Source organism: Vombatus ursinus, unplaced genomic scaffold (genome assembly GCF_900497805.2).
Source record: "Vombatus ursinus unplaced genomic scaffold, bare-nosed wombat genome assembly UNPS02015404.1, whole genome shotgun sequence".
NCBI lineage: Eukaryota > Metazoa > Chordata > Mammalia > Diprotodontia > Vombatidae > Vombatus > Vombatus ursinus.
In genome coordinates this window covers 3133699-3153244 of record NW_020955182.1, presented here as the reverse complement: position 1 = coordinate 3153244, position 19546 = coordinate 3133699, and the positions used below count along the sequence as shown (strand labels likewise).

The 19546-nt window shown below is 36.6% G+C and overlaps 1 protein-coding gene across 1 annotated transcript in view; it reads right to left on the bottom strand.

Moving 5' to 3' along the window:
* REC114 (REC114 meiotic recombination protein) overlaps window positions 1–19546 on the bottom strand; it is a 110277-nt gene that overhangs the window by 65552 nt on the left and 25179 nt on the right. Inside the window, exon 2 of the mRNA XM_027847391.1 lies at window positions 4869–4958. Coding sequence (XP_027703192.1) covers window positions 4869–4958 — 90 coding nt within the window. The remainder of the gene's footprint in view (window positions 1–4868; window positions 4959–19546) is intronic.

The window sequence follows — 19546 nt, the reverse complement described above, 5'->3', positions numbered from 1 at the left end:
TGAAAAAGAGAAAATACCAATTGATTGATTCAGAATCCACTAATATTATGTATTAACTAAGACATATAATTTTATTCTGCATTGGTTTGACTAGATTAACTGAAATAAAAATGAATATAGGATTGTAAAATATTCTATTTAACAGAGTAAACTCATTTCTTCTTCCTTGAATATTTGAAGTTTATAGTTTATATACTTCTATTTCTACATCCTGCTCCCATCAATGACAACCACTTAAGTCAGAAAATCTCGTTAGAATCTGCCACCTTACAATGCTCAAACTGACCTACTTAGCAGGTTAGTCTACTATTTTTTGCCTGATTATGGCAGGAAGTAATAAAAGCTCTTTCACTAAACATTCAAAATGAAAAATACAAATTTAATATTTGGTAGTTCCTTCAAAGACAAAGGAAAAATAAAACTGATGTGCAAATAATCTCAGACTGTGGTTAAATTTGTGTTCTGGGAATAACGTAAGAAAATCAATTAAAGACTTAAAGGACTACAGGATTTGTTACAATTACCTAGAAAGTATTTACACGGCAAATGGGGGTGGGGAGGGAATATACTTCTACAAATACTTTGGCTTTCAGAGCCAATGTTATGCAAAGAGATATATTTAATATTCTGTAACATTAAATTTTTTATTTTTAAATGCTATACAAATTGATATATTTTGTTTTCTTTTTTTATCACCTTAATTTTTGAATATATTTCTCTCTACTTTCCTTTCTAGTGAAAATGATAAAAAAAAATGAAAAAAGAAAGGACCAAGTTTGATGATAATTACATAGCATTTAGTTTCAATTTTTTGTTTTTTTGCTGCAGAGTCACTACGTATGTTTTCCCAGTTCTGCTTATTACACTCAAAATCAGTTCACATATATATAAGTTCAGTTCGCATATATATGTCTTCTCACACTTCCCTGAGTTCTGCATATTCACTGTGTACCAATGAATTTAATTAACAGATACTCCTGAGTGTCTCCTGTTATTCTCAGCCCTGTCCTAGGTATCATAAGAGATGCATACATGCCTCTGTAAGACTTTCAAGATCTCATTTCTTTCTCTATTTCCCTTGATGTCACTGGTTCCAAGTCCTTTCTTTGGCTACTACGGAGTATAGTTGTTATGTTACTGGCCTGTGAATTGGCTCAAAAGATCTAAATCCCATTTTGGTTTTATTTCCCTTCTATGTCAAAGACATGAATCGTTTATCTTTATCTTTGCTTATATGCGTAGTTTTCTTGTCCCTATTTTCAACAGAAGAAAAAGAAAGGAATATAAGACAGCGAGATTGACTTCAATTCCTGGCAAAATTCCAAAATGTATTATTAATATACTGTTTACTGAACATCTAGAAACTAAATGATCATCACAAATAATAACTAAGATTTATATATTATTTTAAGTTACTTTGCAAATACTTTATAAATATATACATACACATATATATATACATACATATGTGTGTGTATATGTATATATATGTGTGTAAATATATATATATATGAACACCTCATTTTATCCTTAAAACATCCCTGTGAGGATCCCTATTTTTACAGATGACCAAACCAAAGCATCTAGAGATTAAGTGACCCCAACTTCCAGGAAATAGAGAATATAAATAACCATAACTCAGAAAAAGAAATCCAACAAGCCATAACTGAACTCCCATAGAAAAAATATTCTAGGGCCAGATGAATTTACAAATGAATTATACTAAGATCCAAGGAACAATTAAGTCCATTACTATATAAATCTTTGGAGGAAAGGAGACAACCAGAAGCCCTACCAAATCTCTTCCTTGATACAAATATGTTATTAATACCTAAACCTAGGAGAGTCAAAAGGGAGAAAGAAAACTATGACCCAATATCCCTAATGAATACTGACACAAAATATTTAAATAAAATATTAACAAAGAAGTGAAAGAATTCCAGCTGAGCTATTTAAAATGCTAAAAGATGATGCTGTTAAAAGTGCTACACTCAATATGCCAACAAATTTGGAAAATTCAACACTGGCTACTAGGTTGGAAAAGATCGTTTTATGTCCCAATCCTAAAGCAGGGCAATGACAAAGAATGTTCCAATTACCAAACAACTGCATTCATTTCACACACCAGCAAGGTTATGCTTAAGATTCTACAAGCTAAGCCTCAGCAACATGTGAACTGAGAATTACCAGAAAAGCAGGCTGGTTTTCAAAGAGGCAGAGGAGCTAGAGAGCAAATTGCCAACATTTGCTAGATTATAGAGAAAGCAAAGGAATTCCAGAAAAACATCTACTTCTACTTCATTGACCACATTAAAGCCTCTAAGTGAGTGGATCACAGCAAAATGTAGTAAGTCCTCAAAGAGATGGGAGTACTAAATAATCTCACTTATCTCCTGAGGAACCTGTATGTTAGTCAAGAAACAATAATTAGAACTGAACATGGAACAACTGAATGGTTTAAGATTGATAAAGGAGTATAACAAGGTTATCATATTTATATGCAGAGTAAATTACATGAAATGCCAGTTGGATGAATCAAAAGTCAGAATTAAGTTGATGGGAGATATATCAACAATCTCAGATATGCAAATGATACCACTCACATGGCAGAAAGCAAAGGGGAATTTAGACGGCTCTTGATGAAGGTGAAAGAGGAGACTGGAAAAGCTGGCTTGAAGCTTAACAACAAAAAACCTAAGATCTTGGCCCCTTGTCCCATGACTTCCTGGCACACAGAGGGAGAAGAAATGGAAGTAGTGTCAGATTTCATATTCTTGAGCTCAAAGGTCACTGCAAATGATGATTGCAGCCATAAAATTAAAAGACGCTTGTTTCTTGGAAGGAAAACCATGGCAAATCTGAACAGCATACTAAAAAGCAGAGATATCACCTTGCCAACAAAATCCATGCAGTCAAAGCTATGGTTTTTTCAGTAGCAATGTATGTCTGTGCGAGTTGGACTATAAGGAAAGCTGAGTGCTGCACAACTGACACTTTGAAACTGTGATGGTGGGGAAGACTTTTGAAAGTCCTTTGGACAGCAGGAGATCAAATCCGTCAATACGTAAAGAAATTAATTCAGACTATTCACTAGAAGGTCAAATACAGAAGCTCGAAGCTTAAATACTTTGACCGCATAATGTGAAGATGGGACTCAATGGAAAAGACCCTGATGTGGGAAAGACTGAAGGCAAAAGGAAAAGAGGACAGCAGAAAATGACATGGACAGATACTGTCATAGAAGCAACGAACATGAACTTGGCCAGCCTTCAAGAGATAGTGGAGGACAAAAGGACCTGGCATGCTAAGAGTCAAACATGACTGAACAACTGAACAAACACCCCTAAAACTATGAGGGTATTAGCAATGATCACCCTCTGAAGACTCAGCCCACTAATTTAAGTGGGAACTAGGAAAGTAGCTGCAGAGAGGTGCCACATTTATCTCACTGATGTGGGAATTTGCTCCAAGAACATGGATCACAACCTATATCTGCCTGCCCCTCTCGTATCTCTGGTCCATTTCCTCTCATGGGTTACATTGCTCTGGCTACACACTGGTCATCCCTCCTTCTTGTCACATGGCCAGCCTATCTTCTGTGCCTCCCACGCAAATGTCTCCATGATCCATTTTAATCCTATTCTTCCTCAGAGTTCCTCACTGGTTATCGTGCTGCTGTTACTTACTTCATTACCAGCACTACCACCACTATTACTTCCTCACCAAAAAGGAGGAAAACTATTGACAGACATTTTTTTAGAGAACATGATAAATCTACACAAACACTTCTGGAACAAGCAAACCTCATTTCACCCAACAACTGCAAAAGGAGCTTAAGACAGCAATTTGGGATCAGATTACTGCTACCAGAAGTTATAGAAGGGATATCTTTAAGAAATCCAGACGTAATGGACCGTGCAAATGAAGCAAGGAAATAGTGGTACCTAAGCATTACAATGCTGCAGGCTGCAACAATATGGTACCTACCAAACATTCAGCAAGAAATGATCTGGGGACTAGAATTATATTTTAGAAGCTCACTCAAATTGCACACTGTCTTGGGGTGGGAGAGAGGAGAGATGGGGAGAAAATGTGGAACTCAAAATCTTATGGAAGTGAATGTTGAAAACTAAAATTAAATAGACAAATTAAAATATATATATACATATATATATATATTATATGCATATATCCTGAAGAACTCCACTAACTAACCTGTATTGAAACCAGAGCATGAAAACAAGCTAAGGTATATATCACTAGCATCCTGTCTGCTATTAGAGTTCTACTAAAGATGACTTCAGGGAGCCTAGAAAAGAAGGGCTTAAATACTAATCATTTCATTCAACTGCAAAAAACAGTTATTTTACCCATACACTATATATAAAAAAGAGCAACACAATTATTTGTCCCAGTATCTGAAATCCACTGAACAAGATGAGAAGGATTTTACAACAACAATATTAACAACAATAATAATAGAGAAGCATTGAGGCATATGGACAGAGGGCCAGATTTAGAACCAAGAAGAGCTGGGTTCAAGTCTTGCCTCTAACACATCCTGGCTATATGACTGCGTTAAGTCACTTCTCAGTATTCTATGCCATTCTCTAAGTTGTAGAGAACATGCCAACCTGGCATGAGTAGATGGAGTTTCCTCACTAAGGAGTTCTTCATATCAGTAAAATCATAGGTCAGGTCCATATTTCTAGTAATAATAACAACTATTATTATCAGAACTGATCTAGATAGTGTTTTAAAAGTTTGTGAAGCTTTTTGCATACATTATAAAAATCAAGGTTGATGTAAAGCTAAGCTAGCTTAAAAGTATATATGTGTTTATCATAAGATAGTGATACTAGACTTACCAGTAAGGTCTGTCCTTGAGAAATGAAGAAATGACCTGATACGACTATGGTGAGAACAAGAGAACCAGATTTATCATTAGAATCAAATACCTACAAAAAAAAAAGAGAGAAAGATATGTAAGGACAGCCCATTTCTGGTATAATGGAAAATGCCCACATTGTTTCCTTCTTTGTGTATATCCGATCCTGAATGGCTATCTTTTTTTCAAGACAGCACAGACTCCCAAAATATCTGAGAATTGCGACCCACATAGCTCTTATTCTTTTCTTACTATGTAAAAAGTTCTAACAGAATTTTTTCAGTAATAAACTTTCTTTTTTAAATAGATTTTTATTGATTTCTTTTGTTTGTACACTGCCTAGATTTCCCCCTAAATTTTTCCTTGTCCCTCTTAAAGAGAAGAATCCATATAAAAAACTTTTTTTAAAGGAAGAAGAGGGAAAAAAATCAGCAAAACAAGAAAAACAGACCTTGCCCTCAAGATTCTTATATTCCAATGGGGTAAGACAACATATAAAAGGAAGCTGAAGGTACCCAGTGCAAAGGCATAATAAAGAAGGTACACAGTTCAGCTTAGAAAAGAAATGAGATGTGACTTGGCCTGGGTACCATCATAAAATGGAGATTCTGGAGAAGACACTGAAGCAGAAGAGTCCACAAGGGTCAAGAGTACTTCTGATTTGTGAATTCTAGAGCTACTATGAGCTTCTAGGATAATGGAATTTCTGGGATATAGTAGAGAAAGTTCTGAGGTTAAGCCATGAGAGCAATTAGCTATTAACAGTTTGCAATTCTTGTTTTTGAGAATTATTTGTCCATGACCTTTAACCATTTAGCTACCGAGAAATAGGTTTTGATCATAAAAATATATATGAGTGTGTTTCCATTTTCTATATATTTTGAATAACAAACGTGTATGAGAAAAACGTGACAGCAATCTACTGTTTGCTGTCTTTTCCTAGATGCATTTTGTTTGTGCAGAAGTTTTTCAACTTCATATAATCAAAATTATCTATTTTATCTTTTATGATTGCTTTTATGCCTTATCTAGTTAAGAATTTATCTCTCTTCCCCAAAGCTTGGAAGTATATGATCTGCTTGTTTTCTAATTTTTTATGGTAAAATTTTTAATATGCAAGTCACAATGCAGCTTTAATATCTTTAAAAATGCAGTGTTACTTATGGTCTGCTTTCTGCCAGGCTGCTTTCCAGTTTTCCTGGTAATTCTTATCAAATAGGGCTTTCCTTCCTAAGTAATTTAGGGTTCCAGGATTATCAAATATCAGGTTATATTCCATTTTCCAATTCTTCCCATCTTATTGTGTTCCATTAATATTTTTTACTTTTGTAATATAAAATTATTCATTTTATTACTATTTTGTTATAAAATATTTTACTTTTTAAAAGAAATACCAAATAATTTTTACTACTGCTAGTTTATTATATAGCTTTAAGGTCTGGAAGTGCTATTCACCATTCATTTCTAACTTTTCCATTATTTCCCTTGATATTCTATGTCTTTTCTTCCTACAACTGAATTTTATTATTTTATCAAGCCCTGCAAAATACTCCTTTGACAGTCTGATTAGTATAGCATTAAAACTGTAAACTAAGTTTGGTAGCATTATCATTTTTATTATATTGACATAGGCCTGCCATGAACACTGAATATTCTTCCTGCTATTTAAGCTGTTCTTTATTTCTTTAAGAATCCTTTTATATTATTGCATATGCTATGTATGGTAAATTAAGCCCAAACAGTTTGTGCATTTTGTAGTTATTTTGAATGACATTTTCTTTTATTACTGCCTCTTGGATTTAGTTATATAGAAATGCTTTACTTCTGTGGGTTTATTGTGCAACCTGCAACTTTGTGCAAGCTTTGTCTAAAATTGTTTCTTTACTTGTTCCCTAGGATTTTCTAAGCAAACCACCATGTTTTTTTTTAAATTCAAATTTTTTTAGCTATAAATTCTCTCCCTCCCACCATCCCATTTGAAAAAGCAAGAAAACCAAAAAATATTTATTAAGCACCTACTATGTGCCAGGTACTATGCTAAGCACCAGGAATGATAAAAGAGGCAAAAGACAGTCTCTGCCCTCGAGGAGCTTACAATCTAATGGGGGAGACAACATGCAAACATATACAAAGCAAGTTATATAATGGATAAATAGGAAATAATTAAAAGAGGGAAGGCACTGAAATTACGAAGAATTAGGGAAGACTTCCTGTAGAAGGTGGGATTTTAGTTAGGAATTAAAGGAAGACAGGGAGGTTAATCAAAGCAGAGAGGCAGAGTGTTCCAGATATGGGCGACAGCCAGAGAAAATGCCTGGAGCTTAATCAAGAAAAACAAATTCCCACATTAATGATACACCACCCCCACCCCCACACACACACACACACCCTCCCCCCCTCCCTCCCTCCCTCTCTCTCTCTCTCTCTCTCTCTCTCTCTCTCTCTCTCTCTCTGTCTCTCTCTGTCTCTGTCTCTCTCTCTCCCCTACCTTAATCTATATTCCAAGACCATCATCTCCCTATCTGTGGGTAGCATGTTTCATCATTAGTCCTCTGGAATTGTGGTTGATCACTATGATGATCACAGTTCCTAAGACTTTCAAAGCTGTCTTTACAATATGAACAGTATTCTGGTTTTGCTCATTTCACTTTGCATCACTTCATAAAGTCTTCCCAGCTTTTTCTGAAACCATTCCCTTCATCATTTCTTACAGTACAGTGTTCTATCACATTCACATACCATAATTTGTTCAGCCACTTTCCAGATAATGGGCATCCCCTCAGCTTCCAATTTTTTGTTACCATGAAAAAGCTGCTATAAATATTTTTGTACATATAGGTCCTTTCCCTCTTTCTTTGATCTCTTTGGAGTATAGACCTAGTTTCAGTGTTACACCATATACCAAAATAAAGTCAAAATGGGTACCCAATAAAGGCTGATACTATAAGCAAACTGGGAGAGTAAGGAATAGTTGACCTGTCAGATTTATGGAGAACAGAAGAATTTATGGCCAAACAGGAGATAGAGAACATTATGAAATGTAAAATGGATAATTTTGATTACATTCAATTGAAAAGGTTTTGCACAAACAAAGCCAATGCAACCAATATTAGGAAGGAAGCAGAAAACTGGGAAAGAATTTTTACAACCAGTGTCTCTGATAAGGTCCTCATTTCTAAAATATATATAGAGAACTAAGTCAAATTTATAAGAATACAAGTCATTCCCCAATTGATAAATGGTCAAAAGATATGAACAAGCAGTTTTCTGAGGAAGAAATTAAAGCTATCCTTGGTCATATGAAAAAATGCTCTAAATCACTATTGATTAGAGAAATGCAAATCAAAATGACTCTGAGGTACCACATCACACCTATCAGATTGGTTAAAATGACGAAACAGGAAAATGATAAATGTTGGAGAAGATACAGGAAAATTGGGACACTAATGCATTGTTGGTGGAGTTGTGAAATGATCCAACCATTTTGGAGAGCAATTTGGAACTATGCCCGAAGGGTTACCCAGCAATACCACTTCTAGGGCTGTAACCCAAACGGATCATAAAAATGGGAAAAGGACTCCCATGTACAAAAATATTTATAGCAGCTTTTTATGTGGTGGCCAAGAATTGGAAATTGAGGGGATGTCCATCAATTGGGGAATGGCTGAACAAGTTGTGGCATATGAATGTAATGGAATACTATTGTACTATAAGAAATAATGAGCAGGCCGACTTCATTCTATTCTCTACTCTCTATTTCAGAGTCTGTTTTACTGTTCCATCTCTTGAGTCTAAGCCTTTATAAGCACTGCCCTTTACGCCTGAAATACTCTCCCTCCTCACTTAACTCCTAGTTTCCTTCAAGATTCTGTTCAAATTTCTCCACATTCTGCAAAAAGCCTTTTCCAGTCTCACTCCACCCCATTCCCCAACCAGTGCCTTCCCTCTGAGATTACCTCCCATTTACACTGTATATATCTTGTACATTCACAGTTGTTTGCATGCTGTCTCCCCCATTAGCTCTTTGAGGGTAGGTACTGTGTTTTTTGCCTTCTCTGCATTTCTAGTGCCTAGCAGTGTTTGGGGAATACAGTAAAAGTTTTATAAATGATTGTTGACTGACAGGGAGAGGTCCAGAGGGAATGGTGTTTGGACCACACTGCAAACAAAGGTACAGGGGACTAGCAGAGGTACAAGTGGGCAGGGTCAATACAGGTACTTAAGACCAGTTCATTGACCACAAAGATCTGGACAGAAAAATTCAGTTTAGCATCCTGATTTGCTCCTATATTCTGTTTTCCACTATTACTGATTCCTTAATTCTAGTTTTCTAGACTCATTCCCTAAATCTCCTTCTCAGAAAACCCAGCAGCAGGCAGTTCCCCTCTGCATGAATCTTACTGGGAGGTAAAATCCAACATAGAACCTCTCTCTTGAATTATCAGAGCCCTTCAAGGCTATGGGCTATTAAGGCAGCCATAGCCCATCTGTGCCCAACAATAATGTTTAAAAGTGTGTTTTTTAGAAGACAGCATCTCTCCATCTCCCTTAGGCTGAAAGTATAGGAGCTACTTACGGCCCAGATACCAATCAGCACAGTAGCACTGACCTAACCTAGGTCAGTTTGCAGCCCCTTACTCCTAGGGTCCCACTATATAAATGTCAAACTTAGTGCAAACTTCTGATTGGCATGGGCCACTGCAGCTAGCACAAAGGCAGGACTCTATTGCTTTGCCCATACTCAGATCCAGGTCATAGTCCTGGGTGGTAGTCCCAGGGTGAGGAGGTGCACTAGCATAGCAGAACTTGCAGCCATATTGAAAGGGGGACCCTCCTCACAGTTCCAGGGCAGAAAAGAGTACTTGTGGTCACTAATAGACCAGAGTACAGGCCAGAAGAGAAACAAACACCTCTCCTTAGATTATACAACTTTGGAAGAACTGAAAACTTACAGATCCCTAGAAGTATCTCTGAAAACAACTGCACAAAACCCCTGACGCTTGGGACAGTATGCCCTCCACCCTGGAAGCAGAGCCCTACTTTAACAAAGTGTTAAAAGTCAAATAATAGGCTTGGAAAATGAGCAATCAATGGAAAAAAATCTGACTACAGGAAGTTACTACGGTGACAAGGAAGATGAAAACACACTCAGAAGACAACAAAGTCAGAGCTCCTATATCCAAAGCCTCCAAGAAAAATACAAATTGGTCTCAGGTCATGAAAAAGCTCAAAAAAGATTTTGAAAATCAAGTAAGAGAGGTAGAGGAAAAATTGGGACAAGAAATGATAGTGATGCAAGAAAATCATGAAAAACAAGTCAATCGTAAAGAAAAAAAGGAAAAAAAGGAAAGGAAATACAAAAAATACTGAAGAAAATAACACCTTAAAAAACAGACTAGGTCAAATGGCAAAAGAGGTACAAAAAGCAATGAGGAGAAGAATGCCTTAAAAAGCAGAATTGACTAAATGGAAAAGGAGGTCCATAAACTCACTGAAGAAAATAATTCCTTAAAAATTAGAATGGAGAAAATGGAAACTAATGATTTTATGAGAAATCAAGAAATTATAAAACAAAATTAAAAGAATGAAAAAATAGAAGACAACGTGAAATATCTCACTGGAAAAACAACTGACCTGGAAAATAGATCCAGGAGAGATAATTTTAAAATTATTGGACTACCTGAAAGCCATAATCAAAAGAAGAACCTAGACATCATCTTTCAAGAAATTATCAAGGAAAACTGCCCTAATATTTTAGAATCAGAGGATACAATAGAAATTGAAAGAACCCACTGATCACCTCCTGAAAGAGATCCCAAAATGAAAACTGCCAGGAATATTACAGCCAAATTCCAGAGTTCCCAGGTCAAGGAGAAAATATTGCAAGCAACCAGAAAGAAATAATTCAAGTACCATGGAGCCACAGTCAGGACAACACAGAATTTAGCAGCTTTCACATTAAAGGATTGGCGGGGTTGGAATATGATATTCCAGAAGGCAAAGGAGCTCGGATCACAACAAAAAATCACCTATCCAGCAAAACTGATTATAATCTTCAGTGGAAAAAATGGTCATTCAACGAGATAGAAGACTTTCAATCACTCTTGATAAAAAGACCAGAGCTGAATAGAAAATCTGACTTTCAGATACAAGACTCAAGAGAAACATAATAAGGTAAACAGGAAAGGGAAATCACAAAACAATAAAATTAAAATGTTTACATTCCTATGTGGGAAGATGATATTTGTAACTCGTAAGATCTTTGTCATTATTAGGGTAGTTAGAAGGAGTATATATAGACAGAGGGCAAAGATATTATGTTATCTAAAAAATAAAATTAAGGGGTGAGAGAGGAATGTTCTGGGAGAAAGAGAAAGGGAGAGGTAGAATGGGGTAAATTATCTCACATAAAAGAGGTAAAAAGTTTTTATAGTGGAGGGGAAGAAAAGGGAGGTGAGTATGAGTGAGAGAACCTTACTCTCATCAGAATTGGCTCAATGAGGGAATAATATACACACCCAGTTGGGTACAGAAATCTATCTTATCCTACAGAAAAGTAGAAGGGGAAATAGGGTGTGAAAGGAAGGGCAGATTGGTGGAGGGGGTAGTCAGAAGCAAAACACTTTTGAGGAGGGACAGGGTGAAAAGAGAGAGAGAACAGATTAAATGGGTGGGGAGAACAGGATGGAGGGAAATATAATTAGTAACTGTGAAAAAATTTTGAAGAAAGTTTCTCTGATAAAGGCATCATTTCTCAAACACATAGAGAATTGAGTCAAGTTTTTAAAAATAAGAGCCATTCTCCAACTAATCAAAGAATATGATCAGTTTTTGATGAAATTATAAAAGTCATATGAAAAAACACTCTAACTCACTACTGATTGGAGAAATACAAACTAAAACAATTCTGAGGTGCTGCCTCATACCTATTAGATTGGCTAACAGGGCAGATGCTGGAGGGAATGTAGGAAAAAACGAGACATTAATGCATTGTTGTGAACTAATTCAACCATTCTGAAGAGCACTCTGCAATTATGCCCAAAGGGCTATAAAACCATGCATACCCTTTGACCTAGCAATACTACTGCTAGGTCTGTGTCCCAAAAGAGATAAAAAAAAATAAGGAATAGAACCTACGTGTACAAAAATATTTATAGCGGCTCTTTTCTGGGGGCAAAGATTAGAAATTGAGGGGATGCCCATCAATTGGGGATTGGATGAACAAATTGGGATATGTGATTGTGATCGAATACTACTGTACTATTAGAAATGATGAGCAGGATACTCTCAGAAAAACCTGGAAAGACTTGTGTGGGCTGATGTAAAGTGAAATGTACTGTATACAAAGTAACAGCAATATTGTAAGATGATCAGCTGTGAATGACTTAGCTATTCTCAGCAATACATTGATCCAAAACAATTCTGAAAGACTTATGATGAAAAATACTATCCATCCCCAGAGAAAGAACTGATGGAGTCTGAATACAGATCAAAACTTACTTTTCTTCTAAACTTTATTTTTCTTGAGTTTTTTTATGTTTTTTTTTTAACAACATGACCATTATGGAAACACATGCATAACCTAAATCAAATTGCTTGCCTTCTCAATTAGGGGATGAGGGGGGGAGAGCGAGGAAGGGAGAGAATGTGGAACTCAAAATTTTAAAAACGAATGTTAAAAGTTGTTTTTACACGTAACTGAGGAAAAGTAAAAAACTAAAGAAAAATAGTGGTATATGGTCAAAGAATCGCAATAGTTCTGCTTATGCTATACTGACTCACATACAATCATTTTTTAAAGTCAAAATTCTGTTTAAGAACAACCCAATTTAACACTACATCAAACCCTTCATAGATCACATTTGTTAAAAATACATCTTTTGCAGTGATGGAATGCTTCCTGTTTTTTACAAAGTTTTTAAAGATGCAAAACTTTTTATTCAAAAATGGAACTAATATATAAGTCCTTAGACACAACATACTTTTTAGATAAACACTTGAAAAAAGTTTATAATTATGATAAGAAGTTAGAAGAGAGTATAATGTTTCCATAGTATCATCTCCTGCTCTGGTAACTGCAGGATTCTCTAAAATAGTCACACAAGTAAGACATAACAAAAATCCATTAACACCCTAAATTAGGCCTCAGATAAAGGGCCACTGCAATCAAGCATTAAGTGCCATCGAAGTGCATATAACTCCAAACAAGACCAAGGGAACTACAGCTACAAGATTTTTGCCACTTAACAGAATGGAGAGGAGTTATTAAGGACATATTATTACACTGAAAACCTAGTGGCCCAAACTGCCCAACAGGTAATGCCTCTAGTATTTGAAAATGTCATTATCTTGTGTCTCCTTATCTACCATGGGCCTGGAGTTTTCATTCTGATTTAATACCAAATACCTATATGCCGTGATAATGACAAAGCTTGGACCTGTGGTTTCATTTGTTGGTTGAAGAAACTCGCAGATGAGGAAACTCCTTATGCCAATACATGAAGGTACCTCTAAATGTTAGTTACTCATAAAACATATTAGGGGAATTGGTATTCTTTTCCCATGTTTCTAGAACTTTAAGTAATTTAAGATTATAAAGAAAGGCAAATATTTTGGAACAGTTATCAAATGAACCACAAGTTAAAAATCTCTGCTCTAAGATATCTCAGTATCTCTCGCATTTATACCCTTCTTTCCAAATGACCATCAGGCTAATTCAAACCATCATTACCTCTGTCATGGACTACTAAAATAATCATCTTATTAGAGTCTCCCTGCTCAAGTCTCCAATTAATACTCCACACAACTGCTAAACTGATATTCCTAAAGAACAAGTCTGGTCATCATTCACCTGCCAAGTAAGCTTCAGCAGCTTCCTATTACCTCCAGAATCCAATACAAACTCCTCTGTCATTTTAAGGCCCTTCACAACCTGACTCCAACCTGCCTTTCCAGGCCTTCTTACTGTTCCTCACCACACACTATACCATCTATCATGTCTGTGTCTTCTCACAGGCTATCCTCTATGCCAGGAATATACTCCCTCCTTCTCCCTTTCCTCTTTAGAACCCCAAGCTTCCTTCAAGACATGAGGCCTTTCCATTGCCCCAAGCTCCTCTCTCAGGAGATTACCTTCTATTTACCTTTCATGTAATTCTTACATGATCATACTGTATGTGTTACCTCCTCTGACAGAACATAAGTTCCTTGAGAGCAAGAGCCGTTTTGCTTTCCTTCACATTCATTTCTAGCCTCAGCTATAATCACAGGATCATAGGTTAAAGCAATAAAGTCCAACCCCTTCACTTCCCAGTAAGTGCACAGACAGAAAGTGAATTGCCTACAGTAACACAAGGTAGTATGTGGCAGTGCTGGGAAGGGAACCCAGGTGCCTGTACTCCCAACCTAGCACTGGTTCCATAGTGTAATGCCTCGCACAGTGCCTGGCAGGGAGACATGCCGAATGCTTGTTGATTCCCATCCTCACCTCCTCTCCACTGCTAGCACACCCCTGTATAAATGACCTGGCATTTAACTATTTTGTGAATATATGTATTCAAATTATGTTAACGTTTTATATATATATATATATATATATATATATATGTATATATATGTATATATATAGATAGATTATTTATAAATGCCCCTGCAATAGGCTGTGAGGTTCACAAGAGGATTATTTCATTTATACGTGTATGTCTGGTACCCAGTATAGCATCTGACACATAGTAGGTACTTAGAAAATGCTTGATGTCCATTGTGCGATGACTAACTTTGATAAACTTAGCCCTTCTCAGCAATTCAAAGATCCAAGACATGTCCAAAAGTCTCAGGATGGAAAATGCTATCCACATCCAAAGCAAGAACGATGGAGTTTGAACGCAAATCGAAGCATACTATTTGCTCTTTTTTTCCTTCTGTTTTGTTTTGTTCCCTCTTTCTTGTGGTTCCTTCTATTGGTTTGAATTCTTCCTTACAACATGACTAATGTGAAAATATGTTTAATTGGAATGTATATGTATAGCCTATATCAGATTGCACGCCATCTTCGGGAAGGAGGGGGAGAAAAATTTAAAACTCAAAAGCTTATGGAAGTGATTGTTGATAAATCAAAATAAATTGATAAAAACGAAAAAAAGAAAATGCTTGTTGTCATTCAATAAGACTATCACCACTTTTCCAAGGTGTAACTACAGCTTGTAATAATATTATTCTTCATTCATCCTTCCTCTTTAGCCACCTCACCAACACCACCAGAGATAATGTACTGGAAGAACCGTCCTGGGGTCCCCTGTCCTACTGAATAAAGACTATTTCTCCCAGACCATAATTTCATGCAAGTTTCAGCCAAATAAAAGGGAAGAGTGAATTACTCATCTCATCAAGATTCCAAATCAATCAATGCAATCATAAGTCATTCAACTAGCTTTAAGTATAAGCTCCTACTGTTTGACAAGCACTGTGCTAAGCACTAGGGACACAAAGAGGCAAAAAAAATTCCCCATTCTCAAGAAGCTCACAGTCTAGCAGGGGAGACAACATGCAAACAAGACATATACAGGATGAACTGGAAGTAGGCTCAAAGAGCAGGTACTAAAATTAAGGACTGGGAAAGACTTCTTGCAGAAGATGAGGCTTTTGCTGAGACCTGAAAGAAACCAGAGAAACCAGGAGCTGGAGATAAGGAGGGAGAGCATTCCAGGCAAGGGGTGGGGGTGGGAGATAGCCAATGAAAGACTCCAAATTAGGAGATGGACTTTCATGTTCAAGGAACAATATGGAGGGCAGTTTTGAATGGGAATGATGTTGCCCAAGAATCATATTCAGATAGGCACAGGAAATTTGGGTATGCCCCAATCTCTAAGTCTATAAATTATCAATCAAATTGAGAGAGGACTGATTCTACAAAATGGGTAAATTCCTGATAAGGAACCACATGAGGAAGGAAGAAGGGAAGGAGAGGCCTCTGCTTCAGCTTTGGGTAGATCTACTTCTCCACTCTCCCCTCCACATAAACTTCCCCTTCGATCCTATCTCATACCTACTTCAGCCCTGCCCCAGATAGAGGAGGACCTTGTGAACTTCAAAAGATCTGGAGGATATTCTATCAGTGTCCTAGCTGCATCTATAGGTCAGCTGACAGTAGTGTCTGCATCTGGAGCCGAGGACAGATGGGCACAGATTAACCATGCTTAAGGGGAACTTTTTGAACACATCACAAATGGGAAGAACGGGGTTTCTAGAAACCAGGATCTGTGAGTTAACCCTTTGCCACCTGTTTCTCTAGGCTTCAGCCCACCTTCCCTAGAATCTATATGTACTTGTGGGAGAGTGGGACACAGACTTTTAGGGAAGGGAATGCTTGTACCTACTGTTCTCAATAAACTATTCTTCTAAATTCCCAACAATTCAGGATCATTCCAGTGACCCTTTTTTTTCCTTCTCCCTCCACCTCCCTTTCTGTATTATGAACACATGATCACAAGTTTCAGAACTAGGAGGGATTCACTCCACCCACCTCATTTTACAGATAAGGAAACTGAGAAGCTCACTGATTTGTTCAAGCTCACACAGGTAACAAATGGCTCCATCAGGATATGAACAGGTCCACTCTAATTAATTCCAAATCTAAAATTTTCTATTATACCATAATTTTTTGACAATTTCACAGTTTGCTGATATCATTCACTACCTGTGAAGAAGAGAGAAGTAAAGAGAAGAAATGATACTCAAGTGTTTCTGTTTTGCTGCATATTTGTAAAACTAGCTGGAAGTTTAGTGGGGGGGGGGAAGTTAAAACTATTGGCTACAACTGTGTATCAACCATGTCCTCAATTATCCTAAGCTATTCAACTCTAATAACTTCCTTTTCAAATAAAATGCACTTAAATTTTTGTTTGTTATATATGATATATTTGACTTTATCAAATTCATTTTTTATTTTTCGATTAAATTTTAACTAACAAGCATTCATTTTCTCTCACCTCCACCTCCCACCCCACTGGAAGAGAAAGAAAGAAAAATACAAAATCCTTGTAACAAAAATCCTAGGCAAGCAAAACAAATTCCTATATTGGCCAAGGCCAAAATTTTGTTTTATTCTACATATTTAATCTCTAAACTTCCCATCAGAAGATGGGAAGCTTCATCATCAATACTTCAGAATCATGGTTGAACAATGAGTTGATCAGAATTAAATCTTTTTACAATGCCACTACAATATAAATTGTTATACTGCCTTTCACTCTGCATCATGCAAGTGTTCATTTACTTACAGACCTCTGGATAAGAGCAACTCCTGTTTTCTTGCAAGATGCAAAACCAAAAAACTAAAAATTTTTATCAGCTAACCAAAATAGCCCCATTGTTAAGTCCCTCAGTTTCAAATGCTCCATCTTTCACTAATGAGGTCTATCCTACTACAATCATCCTGGGAATGCCGTTCACTACTATAAGAACCTAGCCATCAAAGTATCACTGAGTCATCTATATGGTTAAGTCTATAGGATGCTACCACTGCTAGCTGAAGGGTCCAGGTGGGTATAAGCATTAATATACTGGGCCTCAGATGGATGGCTGAGCAATGTGCTGCACTAACTTGCAGCATCTCTACTCCCACCTCCAGTCTTCTGACTCATACAGTTATCAGCCTGCCTCAGAAACCAGCCAAGTAAGAAATAAATCCTTTGGAATGTGGTTGTTTGTGCAGATATGAATGACCTGTCTCTTGTCACTTGCCGGAGATCTGCCCACTGACCTCCTGAGCTAGAGATCTACTGGCTGGGGAGCATCTCTATATCAACAGGTTCCTCTCCTGGAATGCACAATTTTTCAGATTACTCTTCGAAACTTGTGGAGTTAGAGTCACAGAAAGGTTTTAGTTTTCTACATAAGACAGTTATAATACCACACTATTGATACTGTTCTAACATTGCAACATAATTGATACTATACTGTACATAAAATCCAGATATCTAAGTAAAATATGCTCTTGTTTATTTCTGGCTCTCAAAAAATTAATTCTAGAAAGTGACAAATTAGCACTTCCTTGAAATGTTTTAAATCCAAACAGAATAAATAATTCAAAGTTGGGAATTGTTTCTAGTTCAATGACCAAGCTAAAGGTCGTAACAAGAAATCTGAACATGAAAGTTTAAGGTGCCAAATGTAACATACATTAATTTTTAACTTTCCAGGCATGACAGTTGCACTAAATTACATATAATCCAAAATTTACACCAATTAGTTACTACAGCACTTCCAGATTAAAACTGTAGCATGTTTTTTGATAGTTGGTATATGCCTTTCAAAGACATGAAATATCACAAACTGTCTTTTCAACAGTGGCTTATGCCTATGCCAAAAAAATCAAGTATCATTTCACTGAAAGATAGCCACATCTCATAAAACACTGTGATATCTTTCACATTTAGTGCCACCAATTCCTATGCACATGTACACCATCACAGCAATGGTGTCAAATTCAAATGGAAACAGGGGCCACTAAACTGTATATAAGGATCCCTGCAGGCCTCGTGTTGACTTAGAAAAATCACATATTAACATTATTTATATTCTATTGTATCTTTATTTATTTTGTTAAATATTTTCCAAATACATTTTAATCTGGTGCAGAAGTATTGTTGTTCAGTTGTTTTTCAGTCATGTCTGACTCTCCATAACCCCATTTGGGGTTTTCTTGGCAAAGATACTGAAAGCAGTTTGTCATTTCCTTCTCCAGCTCATTTTTTACAGATGAAGAACTGAGGCAAACAGTGTTAGGTGACTTGCCCAGGGTCACACACCTAAGTAACTATCTGAGGTCAAATTTGAACTCAGGAAGATGAGTGTTCCTGACTTAGGGCCCAGCACTCTCTCCACTGACCCACCCAGTTGCCCCTGTAACCTGATACCAAACCCTAGAAAACTGTTGAAAGGCCTTCCTCCTCTTAAGTACTACCAAAGAGATTTGGAAACAAAAGGAATCAGTCTCAATATCTAACTCCTTGTGAAGACCAAGGGTTCCAACTCTGGGACAAGGCATGAGAAATGTCATCCTGAATCAGTCCCAGAATTCAATCAGTCAAAGATGCTATTGGGAGGGACTAAGGGATAGTGTCAGTTGTAGTCAGTATCTGAGAGAGGAAAGAGGAATATCTAAGAACTAATTCTGTATAGGGACACCTTACACTATATTCCACAATAATTCTAAATGATACATGATCTTAATATTAAAGACCATACTACAAAAAAAAAGAGATTAGATAAGACAATCGTGTATTTATCACATGTTGGGTATGTAATATATTCATAACCAAACAAGGGATAGAGGCAATTACAAAAGATAAAACAGATAACTTTGATAATAGAAAATAATAATAATAACAGGTAACATGAAACTAAAAAGACAAAATTAATGTACTTAGAATAGAAAGCAAAGTCACAGAGCATTTTGCAGCAACATTGCTCTCTTGAGCCACCATTCTGCCTTCCTTGGATTTAGTGTCCTAAGATGTTTGTATATTAACTTATTTTATAGTAGAATTCTAAATTTAGCTGCAGCTCTAGTTTTTCCTCCAAATAGTCACAACTGGCTGCAATGGGGAAATGACGAGCCTTTGAAGAGCATGGTCTGAGCCCATTCTTAGTTGTGGC